General features: G+C 50.7%; 1 protein-coding gene across 1 annotated transcript in view; it reads right to left on the bottom strand.

Moving 5' to 3' along the window:
• Positions 1–10,376, bottom strand: part of LOC144720553 (synaptopodin 2-like protein) — a 52,644-nt gene extending 42,268 nt beyond the window's left edge. The window contains exon 1 of the mRNA XM_078597345.1: positions 9,869–10,376. Coding sequence (XP_078453471.1) covers positions 9,869–9,988 — 120 coding nt within the window. The 5' untranslated portion in view covers positions 9,989–10,376. The remainder of the gene's footprint in view (positions 1–9,868) is intronic.
• Positions 10,377–13,650: the final 3,274 nt, after the last annotated feature.

The following is a 13,650-nucleotide window of genomic DNA, read 5'->3' on the forward strand; positions in this document are numbered from 1 at the left end:
GGCATGAATCAATAGAAGTGGTGGGAATCTGTGGATTCTGTGGCGGTATGAAACGCATACTATAAACACGTACGATTGCATATGGAGACGACTTCTAGAAGATGGGATCACGGCTGCATTTCGAAGCTCTCCGCCAACTTATAATGATGGCAACAACCTCCTGACTTCTCCTGAGAGCCACTTTCATCACAAAGTTAATTCCATACCATGTACCATTCACAAACAGATATGAAAATAACTTGATATATTCTTACATACATTCACAAATTGATGCACGTGCTGTAAGTGGATGAATATATTGATTTAATATCCATCCAAGCACGATCCAGGTTCAACCTTGCTTAGACTGAAATGAATCAATATATATAAATAAAAATCAATGCTTTCCTACCAATAAGTCTCAGAAGGGTAGAACTTGGATCGTGCGTGGATGGTCGCCACACATAATGGGCGTTGTAGACTGTGGGGCCACGTTGTGGGAAATGCAGCAAAACCCATTGTTGCACTGTACTTCTATGCCCCTGCGTCTATGTTCTCCACCTTAATCAACCAGCATTGACCAGCATGGCGAGGTATGGTCAAACAAGCCCTCATGGTCCTTGGGGATGCATTCATCCAGTACGGGATTTACAAAAGGGCTGTACTTTTTTTGTTATGCCAGCCTACAATATCTCTATCCCAATCTGACATCTCTGATGGCAATAGAGAGTTAAACATACCAAGGAAATATATTTTTTATATATATACTACAACTCTTGAGAACTTTCATTTTTTTCACAATAGCCTTTGATTGCAATTGTCAGGGACACCTTGAAATTTAAAGCAAAAGGATGTGGCACAAAGGGAGGGCCTGAGTGTTGCGTGCGTGACGCTTCAGTGCGTCGCGATGACGCGGAGGCCGAGGTAGGGTGAATTGAATGAGGCGGTCGTGGGTGAATGAGATTCTTAGAATCTTGAGCTCTGAATTAAAAGCAATGGCCCCTGATACAATGCTTCTGGTGAGTCGCTCCATTGATACGTATAGAAGCAGATTAACATCATCACTGACACCGAGTTATCTTGACGCGGTTTTTTTCTATTCGAGCCTTTACCTTGCACATGCAAAATACAAATTATTAGGGAATTATATCACATGAAATATGAAGCTTGCATGTGCCGTGGCGGAGAGGCGATAGAGTGGTGAGCGCGTGGTGCCATCTGAACCCGGCGCCCCGAGTTCGATTCCCGGCCACGGCTAACATTAGTGGCGAGCGTTAACGGAACCGTTCCCTGCCCCTCCGCCCATTCACCGCCCTGCACTGACCATGCGCATGGGCAAGGATGGCCAAAGATTGCCCGTGACCTACATGGCGACCTTCATGCGCTGGTGGCTCGAGAATGGCTGCAGCTTGGCTTGTGTTGTAAACATTCAGGTGGTGCCAAGCGGCGGATACGTGGCTTTCGAGGGAAGGGTTGGTGGACAACGTGCAGATTTGTGACTCGCAAGCCAATTTGGGTTGTTAAGTGGCCAGGCGGTGGCAGTAGAGCAAGAGGCTTTGTGAAACCATCGTTACGGAGCGCCGAGCTGTCATCCCCTCACACGCACGGGGGGAGGAGGCGCGGGTTTCTCCGCGCTCGCTGGAGTCCTCTGACACGCAACATTCTCATTGTTAAGGAATTGACCGAACATTTTCACGCAGTACCCTCCTGAAAAGCAGCCCACAGACTCGGCGAGGCCTTCCTGCTTTTAACACTCCACACGAACGCGCGCCAGCGAGCGAGCGAGCGAGCGGTCGAGCGTGTGCGTTTGCACAGATTGGTGGATCCAGCAACCCTCACTAAGGCGACACCCCCCGTACGTGCGCGCGATCTCCGTTTTGCCGGGCGTCGTCACCGCCGCTATAAATACAGCGCCTACCCTACACGACGACGCTCCCAGAACGGGGGGCAACGAGGGACCTTCTAAAAATTGCTCGCTTGCTCCCTCGCTCGCGCACGCACGCACGCGCCGGGTGCGCCTTGTAAATACCGCAAGCGGGAGGCCGCTCCTCTGGAGGGCCGGGCACGCGGAGTCCCACGGCGCGCGCGTGCGCAAGGGGCGCCAAAAGCCTCTTGGGACCGAGTCGATGGAAAGTGTAGGCGCGGGAGCATAGAAGTACAGTACGACGATGGATTTGGCTGCACTATCTTCTGCTGCCCACCACGTATCCTGCGCAGCCTACAGCACCTGGTATGCATGAGGGTCGCTCATCCCAACACTCTCGAGGATCAAGCCTGCTCAGCTTTGGTGGTCCGATGAGATTGTCTGAATCCGCGGTGATTTTGTCGTAGGTGTAGTGCGGTGGGACACAACGATACCGGCTGACTTTGGCTCCAGTGCGTCCACATTCACTCTTTGCCCCATCCCATCTCAGCCCTATTCTTAGTTATTTGTATTTTCCCAGTTGTATCTCAATTGTGATGTCGGTGCCATCGAACGAGACAAGGTATCCGTTCGGAACTCTTAAGAGAGCAATTCAACTCCATGTGGTAGAGGATGCCAAGCAAAAATAACCCATCATGGGAACTATTTCTGACATCTTTTCAAACGGGTTTCTTTATTCACACAGACTAGAGGGCAAACTTTTGCACATGGCATTCAAACCAAGATGTTTCGTTACTATGAAAGTGAAAGACAATACTTAATATTTTGGAAAATTCGATTTTGCCTTGGCAATGGTGTGCACATAATAAGAAACTCAACACATTCGTCAATAACTTTTAAATCTAAATTAAAAACTAATTTCTTAATAACAGTTTTTAATGCTTAGTTTATTGCCCTTCCCCCGCACCTCCATTTGGCTCGGTTGGCTAAGTACGGTGCAAAAGAAGTTCAACATACATACAGTACAAAAACGCCATAGCCAAGAAATGAATCAGTTGATGTGTTTGGGCAATGGCACTTTTTATTCATAGCAAATATAAATGACAAATGCGTTGAGTTTTTTTTTTCAGAAAAAAAATATTTTAGTTGTTGTTCAGAAAATTGCCTTGCTGACTGCACCACGACCATCAATTCACTCCACACGACGATTTGATTTAATCACAGACGGCTGCCTGGTTTCAAACCCAGAGGATGACAGCGGTGTTGGCTCAGTGGACCTGACACCTGAGCCTCCTCCAGCAATCTCAATATCTCAATATAACCTTGAATGATGGAATTATGCTAATATTAATTCTGCTATATATAAAGAAGCACGACTGAGACACATTCCAGGAATTTGGAATTCTTATAATTAATGCAATAATCTCAACGCCAATGCGATACTTTTTGGTTTTTAATCCAGTATGATGCACCAGTGTCTTATCATCATTATAATCGGTAGCATCAATGATATCATTGTCATCAGTGTTAGCAGCACCAGCATCTAAGTAGCAAGATCATTATGATCATATATTTTTTATGCCAGGTGAATCCTGAGAATCAACGAAAGGAATTTACCAAAAACCCCAATACAGGACCCTCATCAAAAAAGTCTTGAGACTATCTAGGTTATATAAAATCCACAATAATGATTAATTTATTTATCACTATGATTTGCATGTGAGCTACTTTTAAAATATGTGCATAACATAACAACAACATTCTCACGGCCACGTGTAACACCGTATCTCAGCCTTCATCTTACTCCTCCAATATAAGTGTGAGAACAGAGGAGCAGAGGCAGGTGACTTCTGAGTCAAATCTGATGGGGGGTAAGGATTGCCCTGGTTTTTTTCGGGGTGATTTTAAAACCTCCGATTAGCACGGTTGGTTACGTACGATGCGAAAGAAGTTCAACATACGAATTTAACAACAAACATAAACTCTTACCGAATGGTTTCAGAGCATGTATTGGTTAGTGAATACACTTGAACGTAGGTAAGTGCCCTCCCTGAATAAAATATTTCGTGGCATGGCACTATACCCGCCTCCCCCTTATTACTGCATTACTGGAAAAAGTGGCCCCTTTTACATTGGGAAAAACATACAAACATACATATCCTCAATAAACCCCTCTTGGCTACTTGACACAATATGAAACCACTCTGCCCCCACCAAATATTCACCACCAATCCATCGCTTCTGCACCCCTACGCCGCGCCCCCTCTTTAGAAGGCAACTCTCCCAATACCTCCCACCGCTGCTGCCGCTGCTGCTGCTGCTGCTGCGTGTTTACAGAGACGCGGGACGAGACGGCAAGAGGTGGGGAGACGAGAGAGAGAGACACACACAGGAGACGCCGCGGCCAGCCACGAAAGTGAGAGGAGATTGCCACGGTATCCGCCACCTCGCTCGCTCGCTCCCCAGAGCCACGCGCGCACGCGGCGCGCATTCTCCCCCGAAACGAACTCTCAGCGGCGCGGGCGCCTTGGACCCAAGTTGGACACCCGACCCGGGTCCCGCTAACCGTAGCGCCGGTTCAGAGAGCGGTCTCGTCAACTCGATAGCTCCCCGGCGCGAGGAGTCGGGAAACCGGAGACCGCAAGAGGCGAGGGCTTTTTTTAAATCCACTCTGTGAACGTCTTCAGCCTCACCTTTTAAAGGGCCCTGACACACACTCTCTCTCTCTCTCACACACACACACACTTGCACACATTTGCGCACACTTACCACTCGGGCAGACAGCTCGTCACCAGGAAAGGGCATTGTTAGTTTTTTTGTCCTTCCTCAACACCTCCGATTAGCAAGGTTGGCTACGTACGGTGCAAAAGAAGTTCAACATACATACACACATACGGGTGTGGTGCATAGGAGCGGTGGCGCAGTGGCTCACGCAATGAGTCAGGAACCTGACAACCTGAGTTTGATTCCCATTAACAGCTACAGTCAGCAGCGAGTGATATCTGAACAGGACCTGGGCACCCACCTTCACAAACCCGTACTGACCAGAGTGGTGAAGTATGGTCAAACGACTACCGTGATAGAATAGGCGTGAGAAGGCATTCGTCTAGCAATGGATTGTGAAAGGGTGGTAAATTATTACTATTTAATTGAACAGAGAGACGCGTATACATTTGGTGCCGTGTATAATAAAATAATAACCAAAATTAGTAGCAACGTAATTTAATTTTCCACGAAAGTCTGACTCAACTTCAGGGAGTGCCTCTCAGGAGAGTGCGCTGGGATATTTGAGCATTGGTGAGAGTTTGGCTTTTGTGTGGGAGGAAAACCAGAGAGTCCGTGCACTGGTGATTACAACTCCAATGTCTAAACGACCAGGTGCACGAGCCCACTTGCTGTACTGCTATCCCCTGGCCACATTGCAGCCCAGGTGGGAAGTTTTGATGCCCAAATCGACGTGACCCAATAAGCCTTTCCTAGAAACTGCTGAATCACAGGCATGCACCACCACTTCTGGCTTGAGCTGCTCTCGTTCTGTATTGCTTCGTACGTGTCGAACACTGCCGGTGGCATTCCCATTGTGCCATGGCTCAGCGTTACCAATTTCCCCAACCCTGCGCCAAATCTCGATGAATATCGGAAGCTGAGCAGGGTTGAACTCGCTTGGTTCGTCAGCTGCGTGTGACCGCCGGGGCCTCCCCGGTGATTCATGAGTGGGAACTACCGGGAGTGGCCCGGATATGGCAGTGCTGAGTGCCACCACCGACTCCGATGCATGGTGGGGGTTTTCGCATCCGGGTTGTCCCGGTTTCCTCCCGCACAAAGTCACTTCAATCATGGAATTGGCCAAAGATGCCAAAACGGCCATCGCAGGAACCTCCTGAAATTGAGAGCAAGTGAGGCCCTAATGGGTAAAGAACTTTGCACGCCGTGCAGGTCGTGGCAGTGATACGACGACATTTCACCATGGTTCTCAGGGCGAGTTGAAGGTGGGGAGCATAGACATGCGAGCTGCACTGCCCTCATACCTGCTGTGCATGGGATGGTTACCCGTCAAAGCACTAACCCGATTTAATCCTGGTATGAGACCGGGTGCATTTCTGATTATTTGGACAATGGCTGACTCTACTATGCTTGAATTTGTACCGCATTTCCGCTCTGACCCGTTGAGAACGTGATTATAATTTACACAAGTCTCTCTGTCACAATCGCCGAAATGCTGTTCTTAGTTTTGACCGGAAGGAGTTCGGAATGCTGTTCCGGGAATGAATGTTGGTATGACACACCCATCTCGCCTTATTTTGTCCTCAATGCACCTTATATTCGCATCAACCTGTCCATCGGATTATAGAAATATGGGGTAAAATAATAAAGTGATTATTATGGATAGGCGTACCTTGTACCCCTGTGGTAGGGAGTGCCATGCCAATAATCCCTACTCTAAGCCAGCCTAGCAGTGTTCTGGAAAACACACCGAGTGAGAAATGAAGCCCAGTCTATATGTATTTTGTACCGTATGTAGACACATTAAATAACCAGAATAACTAAGTAGAATTTGTCTCACATGGGCAAGAATCGGTGTCTGGTGGGAGCGGTCCCATGGGCGAGGAGAGAGGGGCAGACTTTGGAGCGGGAGCTGGAACATGCCCGCCACAAAAATAAACTCACAGGAACGCAAGCAGCTCATGCACACACGCACACGTGGGGCACTGTGTGTGTGTGTGCGTGCCTACGGCCAAATCACCCAGCAGGAATGAAGTTGAAGCTGAAGGATTTTTTGAGGCTGGTTGGTTCTTGGGGTTGGGTGACCTCCGGCAAGCAGGGCTTGCCACGCGTTGTAGGCGAAGAGAGCTGTGAGGTGGGGGGGGGCAGGTGAGTGTCACCCTCCTCGTATGCGTGGTGGTGGGGGGGGTCTTCTCCTGGTGTTCGGGTTTCCTGCCCACTAAGTCAGGCATTGGCCAAAACATGCCAATGCAGAGCCCTCTGATAAAAAAAAGTCTTGAGACTCAGGGCTTTCATAAGTAAACAATTACCATTATTTGTGTGGAAATGAAACGTTATTTCTGTATATATATCAACATTATGAGTGACTTCCTGCTCCAATAACCCAGTGCGTCAGTGCTCATCTCCCCTGGGAAATTCCACGTTCGTATGGCAGGGGCGAGTCTATCCATCGGACAACCACTATTGCCTTCTCCACAAGTGTCACTTCTCCATTTTCCTCCTTTCCAGTTGCATTCGCCATGGTTTGCTGTCAGTTGCAAATCGCATTTGTGAACACGAAACCATCCTGTACTGTGTACAGACGTTTGCTAATCCACTGCTGGATGAGGGCCTATCCTGCGGGTCCCGTACGCGTGATTCGATCATACTTCACCACTTCGCCACGCTGGTCAGTTTGAGTTGGCGAAGGTAGAGGGCATAGACGTGGCAGCATAGTATAGTGCGGTGGTTCTTAACCTTGACTGCAGACTTGCAACCCTTTGGCTCACAATCGTCAAAACGATTATAATGTTAATACATACATAAGGGTTTGAAGAAACAAATTAAGTTGAACTCACGTACCTCCGTGCTTAATTGGTGTTTCGATGATTTACCTTCTTAACAAAAAATCTGGCCACGTCTCGCACCCACAGAAAGGGCATCTCGCACCCCCAGTGGGTGCATGCACCCCAGGTCTTGAAGAACCACCGGTATAGTGTAACAACGGAATGTTTATGATCTGGCCTCTGATGCTCCCAACGTATTCCCGCAGCAGCCTATAACAGCTGTTTCATCATGATGTACGGTGGGCACACATCAAAGCACCATCGATGGTCAAAGCAGCTTTAGCTTCCGGCTGATTTGGTCACAGCCTCAGGTGCAATGATGCGAAACATTTACCCAGAGGCTCCTGCGTTGCGATATTGAACGACACGTGGGTAAAACCCCGTCGCGGTTGACACTCAGCACTTTCACCTCCCCGGCTCATAACGCCTGGGAAGTCCTCGTGGTGGCCACCGATCCAAAGAGACGAACAGCCTCAACTCTGCGCAGCGCTGAGATATGCGACAAGTTCGGACGCATTTGTCAGGGTAATTTGCTCGGAGGCAACAGACTTTGTGGGAAAAGTGCTGTGAGTGAGTAGCACCTATGAAGGGCCAGCACAGCACACGAGGGAGTGGGTGGTTAGCACCACGCCCCGTGTTTAAACATAGCACCAGGAACTAATTTTAGACTGAGTCGACCTAGGAGAGGCCCGGGACCGGTTCAGATAATCGTCACTGATGTTGGCCGTGTGCTGAAATCGAATTCAGGTCACCGTGTTCGCATACCTGTCAACCCATACGGTGTATCCGTATTCGTGTACAGGGGAATTGAGTTTTCAGGTCCATACGGTGTACAGCCGTTTCAATACTGGGCTCAACAAACACCTGTTTATCTATGTGTTTGTGTTTCTCCCTTGTGATGGGACTTTGTAGGATGAACGTTACGATTTATAAGGGCACGGGGTGACTAATAAGGTGTGAATTGGTCTGCAATCAAGTCGGACACTGATAAGGGGTTGACAGCTACAGTGTTCGTAGCGCAGCGCGCTAACCACTGCGCCTCCGCTCTCCCCGATACAGACACGATACACGCGCACTCAAACACAACATCGCTTCTTCGGCTCGTGTGAGTGCCAGTGTTCCATCAAACTTAATTCCCCAGTAAGACTAGCTCCATTGACATTACGCCTCACTTCTGCATTCGTCTATTTTGTTTGAGCTTCTAAATAAACAACACAAATTTTCGCTGCTTTCAGTTCCGAAGACGTCTCAACGGACACGGTGTGAATTGGAACCCCACGCGTGTCTCAATTCGCGTGACTTTGAAGTCTCGAAGACTTTGCCCTGAGTGGTTGAGGGTTAGGCAATGATGAATCCCCATCGTACAGTCGTTTCTTAAGGGTGTAGTCATGATATATATATTTTAAAGTGCCTACTCTAAACGAAAATAACAATAACAAATAAACCGCCCCTAGTGTTTTATAATGATATTTTTTTTGTGTGCGAGTGCTGTTTTTGCGAGAACCTCTTCAAGGTTGCTACGGGGCACGAAGAGGAGGTGGTGAACAGAACCACGCCTGGTCACTCATTGTCCTCTCCCGAATGGGGATGTTCACACACACCACACCAGGTACTCATTTTAGGCTGAGTCGACCCAAGGGGAGGCTTGTGACCGGTTGAGATATCACTTGCAACTGGCGCCAGCCTTTAGTACTGTGGCAAGCAATTGAACCCGATAGGTCGCCGAGTTCGAAGCGCAGTGGGCTGATCAATGCGCCACTCATCTCTATCCACTCCAAAGACAAAGATCCCCCGTATAGCCTTAACAGAGTGTAGGGGCAAGTGCTGTTAGCGAGCACCTATGAAGGCCGGAACGGTACACACGAGGGGGTGGGTGGGACAGCACCACGCCCGACCGCCTTTGTCTCCCCAGTGGCGATGTTTACACACCGCACCAGGTACTCATTTGAGGCTGAGTCGACCTAGGGGAGGCCCAGTGCCGGTTCAGATAATCGTCACTGTGGTGTTGGCCGTGAGCGGGAATCGAACCCGGGTGACCAGGTTCATAGTGCAGCGCGCTAACCGCTACACTACCCCCCCCCCACACACAGACACACGTGGACTTACACATGCATCGCACAACTTTATAGACTGTTGGGTCCAAGTGCTGTTAGCGATCGCCTACCGATTGGGCCAACACACGCAATACGAGCTAATAGACGCACACACACACATACACACACACAAAGCTAAGATCCCACTCAGAGACTGTTGGGGAAACGCGCTTTAAGTGAGCACCTATATAAGGCTAACACAGCGAGAGAACCGACATCACGGCCTTATATAGACTTCAGGGGAGCGTGCTGTTAGGGAGCACCTATTAAGGCAAACAACACAAACTCACGCAGAAACACCGTCCGCTCATCTCGGGGCGGCCCCGAACCCCCCCCCCCTGTCCACCACAGTCCGCGTCCCACGCCGATCCACCGGTCCGTACCTTGGACACCACGAGAGGACTCTGCACCTCACGGCCCCCGCTGAGTCTGAATCCCCAGGGTGGCCCCCCACTCAGCCGAAGCAGCAACCGCTCCTCCATGCCCGTGCCAGCGGCGATCATCTCTCACGCTCGCCCCGACCACCACCACCAGCACCACCAGCAGCAGCAGCAGCAAACAGCAGCACCGGCACTCCTTGAACGTGTCCGTAGCGAATGAGTTCACCGCGTTCACGCCGCCAGCTCCAGCGCCCAAACCCTCACGCAGCACCACGTGGGCAAATTGGACTCGTACTGTCAATGGAACCACGGGCTACTTTATGATGGTGATGCTGCTGCTGCTGGTGACGATGCCACCGCAACGAGTCGAGGAGTCTCGATCATTCCCCTACACCTGCAGCAGCGCGAGTGAGTGAGTTCATGCGCCTATCCTTAGCCTCTCTGACCGCCGCGGGTATTCGGAGGGGTAGGGTTAGGGTGTTGCTCGGGGAAGGGGTGTGTGTGTGTCTTTGGCGGGGGTGGTGACTTGGTGGTAGTGGTGCGGGGAAGGCATTGAAGTGGGTGTCGGCGCTTTGTGAGTTCTGGGAGTGACGCGCGCGGCGTGGGGAGAGAGAGGGGGCGGGTCGGGGGGAGCGGTGGGAACCCGGCTAGGATGAGGGTAGGGTGGGTGTCGGGGTTGGGTTGGGTTAGGGTAGGAGTTGGGTTAGAGTGGGGTTAGTGTCGGAGTTGGGTTAGAGTGGGGTTAGTGTCGGAGTTGGGTTAGAGTGGGGTTAGTGTAAGAGTTGGGTAAGGGTTAGGTTAGTGTCGGAGTTGGGGTAGGAGAGGGTTAGTTTCGGAGTTGGGTTAGGTTAGATTAGTGTAGGAGTTGGGTTGGGTTATGGTAGTGTTAGTGTAGGAGTTGGGGTAGGGTAGGGTTAGTGTGGGAGTTGGGGTAGGATAGGGTAGTGTTAGTGTAGGAGTTAGGGTGGTGTTAGGGTTCGTGTCGGAGTTGGGGTTCGGGTAGGGTTAGTGTAGGAATTGGGTTGGGTTAGGTTGGGTCACTGCAATTCAGCAATTCTGTGCTGTCAAGATGCTCAGCACAAACGCGCGGCCTCTCCCTTCCTCCTCATCCCTCCCCTCTACTGTCCCCTCTCTCACGAGCGTCTGTTTCTGCGTCTCTTCTTTGCGTCTCTGGATTTTTTTTAATCGATCATAGCCGATGGTCAAAATAATTAAATAGTGGCAGCCAAAGGATGGAACGCCGTCTGGTGTTGGTCAACCCCTGTGGAGACGGAGCGATGAAATCGGCTCGTGCGCGGGATGGTTGCTAGAATTCTTGTTGCATCTCAGAATCGTCAAACGACAGCTTGGGAGTGGGGGGGGGGGGGCTTCATCCAGCAGTGGATTGATCATGGCTGACGATGACAAACGAAACAATGTAAACATCGAGTGACGTTGGCTCGTGCGGATGTCTCGTGAGAACCACGGCAAAACGCGTGGGTGCCGCCGGTATCTCCCCCGCAGGCCGACGCCCCACCCCCCCACCCCACTGATGCGATCGTAACTGGTGTGGAACCGTGCGGGCTAAAGGCAGCAGCGCCGCTGTGCCCGCTTAAGTCGCCAGCCACGAGCGCTCGCCACGCAAGGCCACGACACCGAAAGCGAATAAGGAGGAGGAGTGAAGTCGTAGGAGCAGGGCGGCTCCTCGCTACGGGGGGGGGGGGGGGCTGTCGGGTTCTTGCGGGAACGCTCCTGCGAATCGCCCGGGGTGGGGGGCACCCACAGCTCGCCACTTCATCGACCATACGGGCCTCTAGGAACCACGCACCCGCAACAGCGACTTCACTTCATACGACCCATGGCTACATGTGTGTGTGTGGGGGGCGGGGGGCTTTAGCTTAGAATCGTTTTTTTTAAATCATCTAAATTGGTTGGCTATATACGGTGCGATTTTAAGCACCCACTACTCCATTCCCCTTTGCGCATGGTATCCATAAGCTCTCACCTTACTGCCCTCGATCTTTCCAGCCGTCTTAGTTGATGCATACAAGCTGTGGACCGGTTTCGACGTCGCTGGGTGTCATCAGCAGGGTGTTTGCTCTGTGCACCGTGACGTTGCGAATATATATATTTTGTAATGTCTCGATGCATCGAGTTGGGTTTGGTGTCGAGAAGCCGAAGCAAGGGCAGCAACATTGACGGGACTTTGAGCAGTTCAGAAGAATATCCCGGGAAAACTTGATAACTCGACGAAATCACGTTGTCCCGGAGAGCCGGCTGTTGTTGGGAGCAGTCGGATTAAGTTGCCCACAAACGTGAATTGTCAAGGTCACCGTTCGGGGAGATGATCATAACAAAAACAACTTTCAAGAGTGGCTCGTAAAGTGTTCCAATGAAGCTAACATGGGTCATCTTAAATCAAAACACACACTTGGCTTGTCAAAAATGTCAAGGACCCCCCCCCCCCCCGACGTCCCCCCACCCCCCACTCCTTAATTGCGCTCACCAGACCCATAAACACAGACGACGCAGCAGGGGTCTCCCTGCCCAGATTCGTCCTCGCTGGCGACGATTTGGAGGTTCTGCACAATGGCCAAACAAGGAAGGGCTCGGACCAAAAATAATAATCCATTCCCGGAGCTTCGCTTGTGTTGTTTTTTTTTATAAACAAACTCAACATGGATTTTCAAGTGAAACACGTGGGCCGCATTGGACGGTTTGTAATAAGGGGGCATTTAGTATGATGTTTGTGTGTGCAGTGTGGAACAGTGGCATAAGCGGTTCGCGGACTGTGCTTCGAACCCCGGCGACCGTGGTTCGATTCTCAGCCACGACTAACATACATCAGTAGTGAGTGGTACATCCGAAACCGGTCCTGGGAGTCGTGGACCTCCCATAGATCGACTCGGCCTTAAAAAGGAATGCCTGGTTTGCTGTGTACGCATCAGAAATGGAGAGTCAAAGGCGGCCAGGCATGGTGCTAACCAGACCGCCGCTCTTTGCACGGGTCTGCCCTTAACACGTGCTCGCTAACAACACTTGTCCCAACAGTCTATAATTCTGTACGGGTTTTTTTGTGGTTGTCTTGGTGTGTATGTAAGAAGTTATTTGAATCTGTCCAGCGTTTCCCTGACTTGAGTGTCGGCTTTACAGTAACAAACATGGTGCCACTCCGCCGACTCGTGCACGCAAATAGGTGTTCGATAACAACACGTGCTCAATCTGTATACGAAATCACGCATCTGATCTTCGTCTGCTGTTGAGTGAGGGTGAGTTCACAAACATGGGAGCTGTAGCGTACAGGCCGGTGTGGTGATTGCGCTGCTGCTCCCTGACCCTCGGTGCACAAATCACCAGTCCTACGTGTTGTTCGCGAAACCTTGCTGAACCTGGCCTTCTAAGTCGACTCAAACCGTAAAAAAAAAACAAATTGCTTCATCCGTCAACAACAACAATCAGGGTTCCTGCGGTCAACATCAATCACGGCGAAGACAAAGGAGATACAAAAGCGGCCGACGTTATGGTAGCGCACTGGCTTTATCTGCACCCGTGCTTTACTCGCTAACGGCATTGCCCTCTCGATGCGAGGCTTCCACTGATATCGCCCAGAGCTGAAAATAGCCACGAGCGCTTGGTAACAGCAGCCAGAGCTGGTCCTGTTGCAAAGGCAGCGATGTCCCTCTGTCTATTTCGGTGGCACAGTAGGAGGCCGCAGCGGGCACTGCCCCACACGAACAGCACCACCTGGGATCGATTGTGGTGCGCGGCTTCAGGGGTCGGCGGCGGGGGGTTATCGACGACTCGTC

The sequence above is a fragment of the Lampetra planeri genome, chromosome 9 (assembly GCF_965212315.1).
Source record: "Lampetra planeri chromosome 9, kcLamPlan1.2.h2, whole genome shotgun sequence".
Lineage (NCBI taxonomy): Eukaryota > Metazoa > Chordata > Hyperoartia > Petromyzontiformes > Petromyzontidae > Lampetra > Lampetra planeri.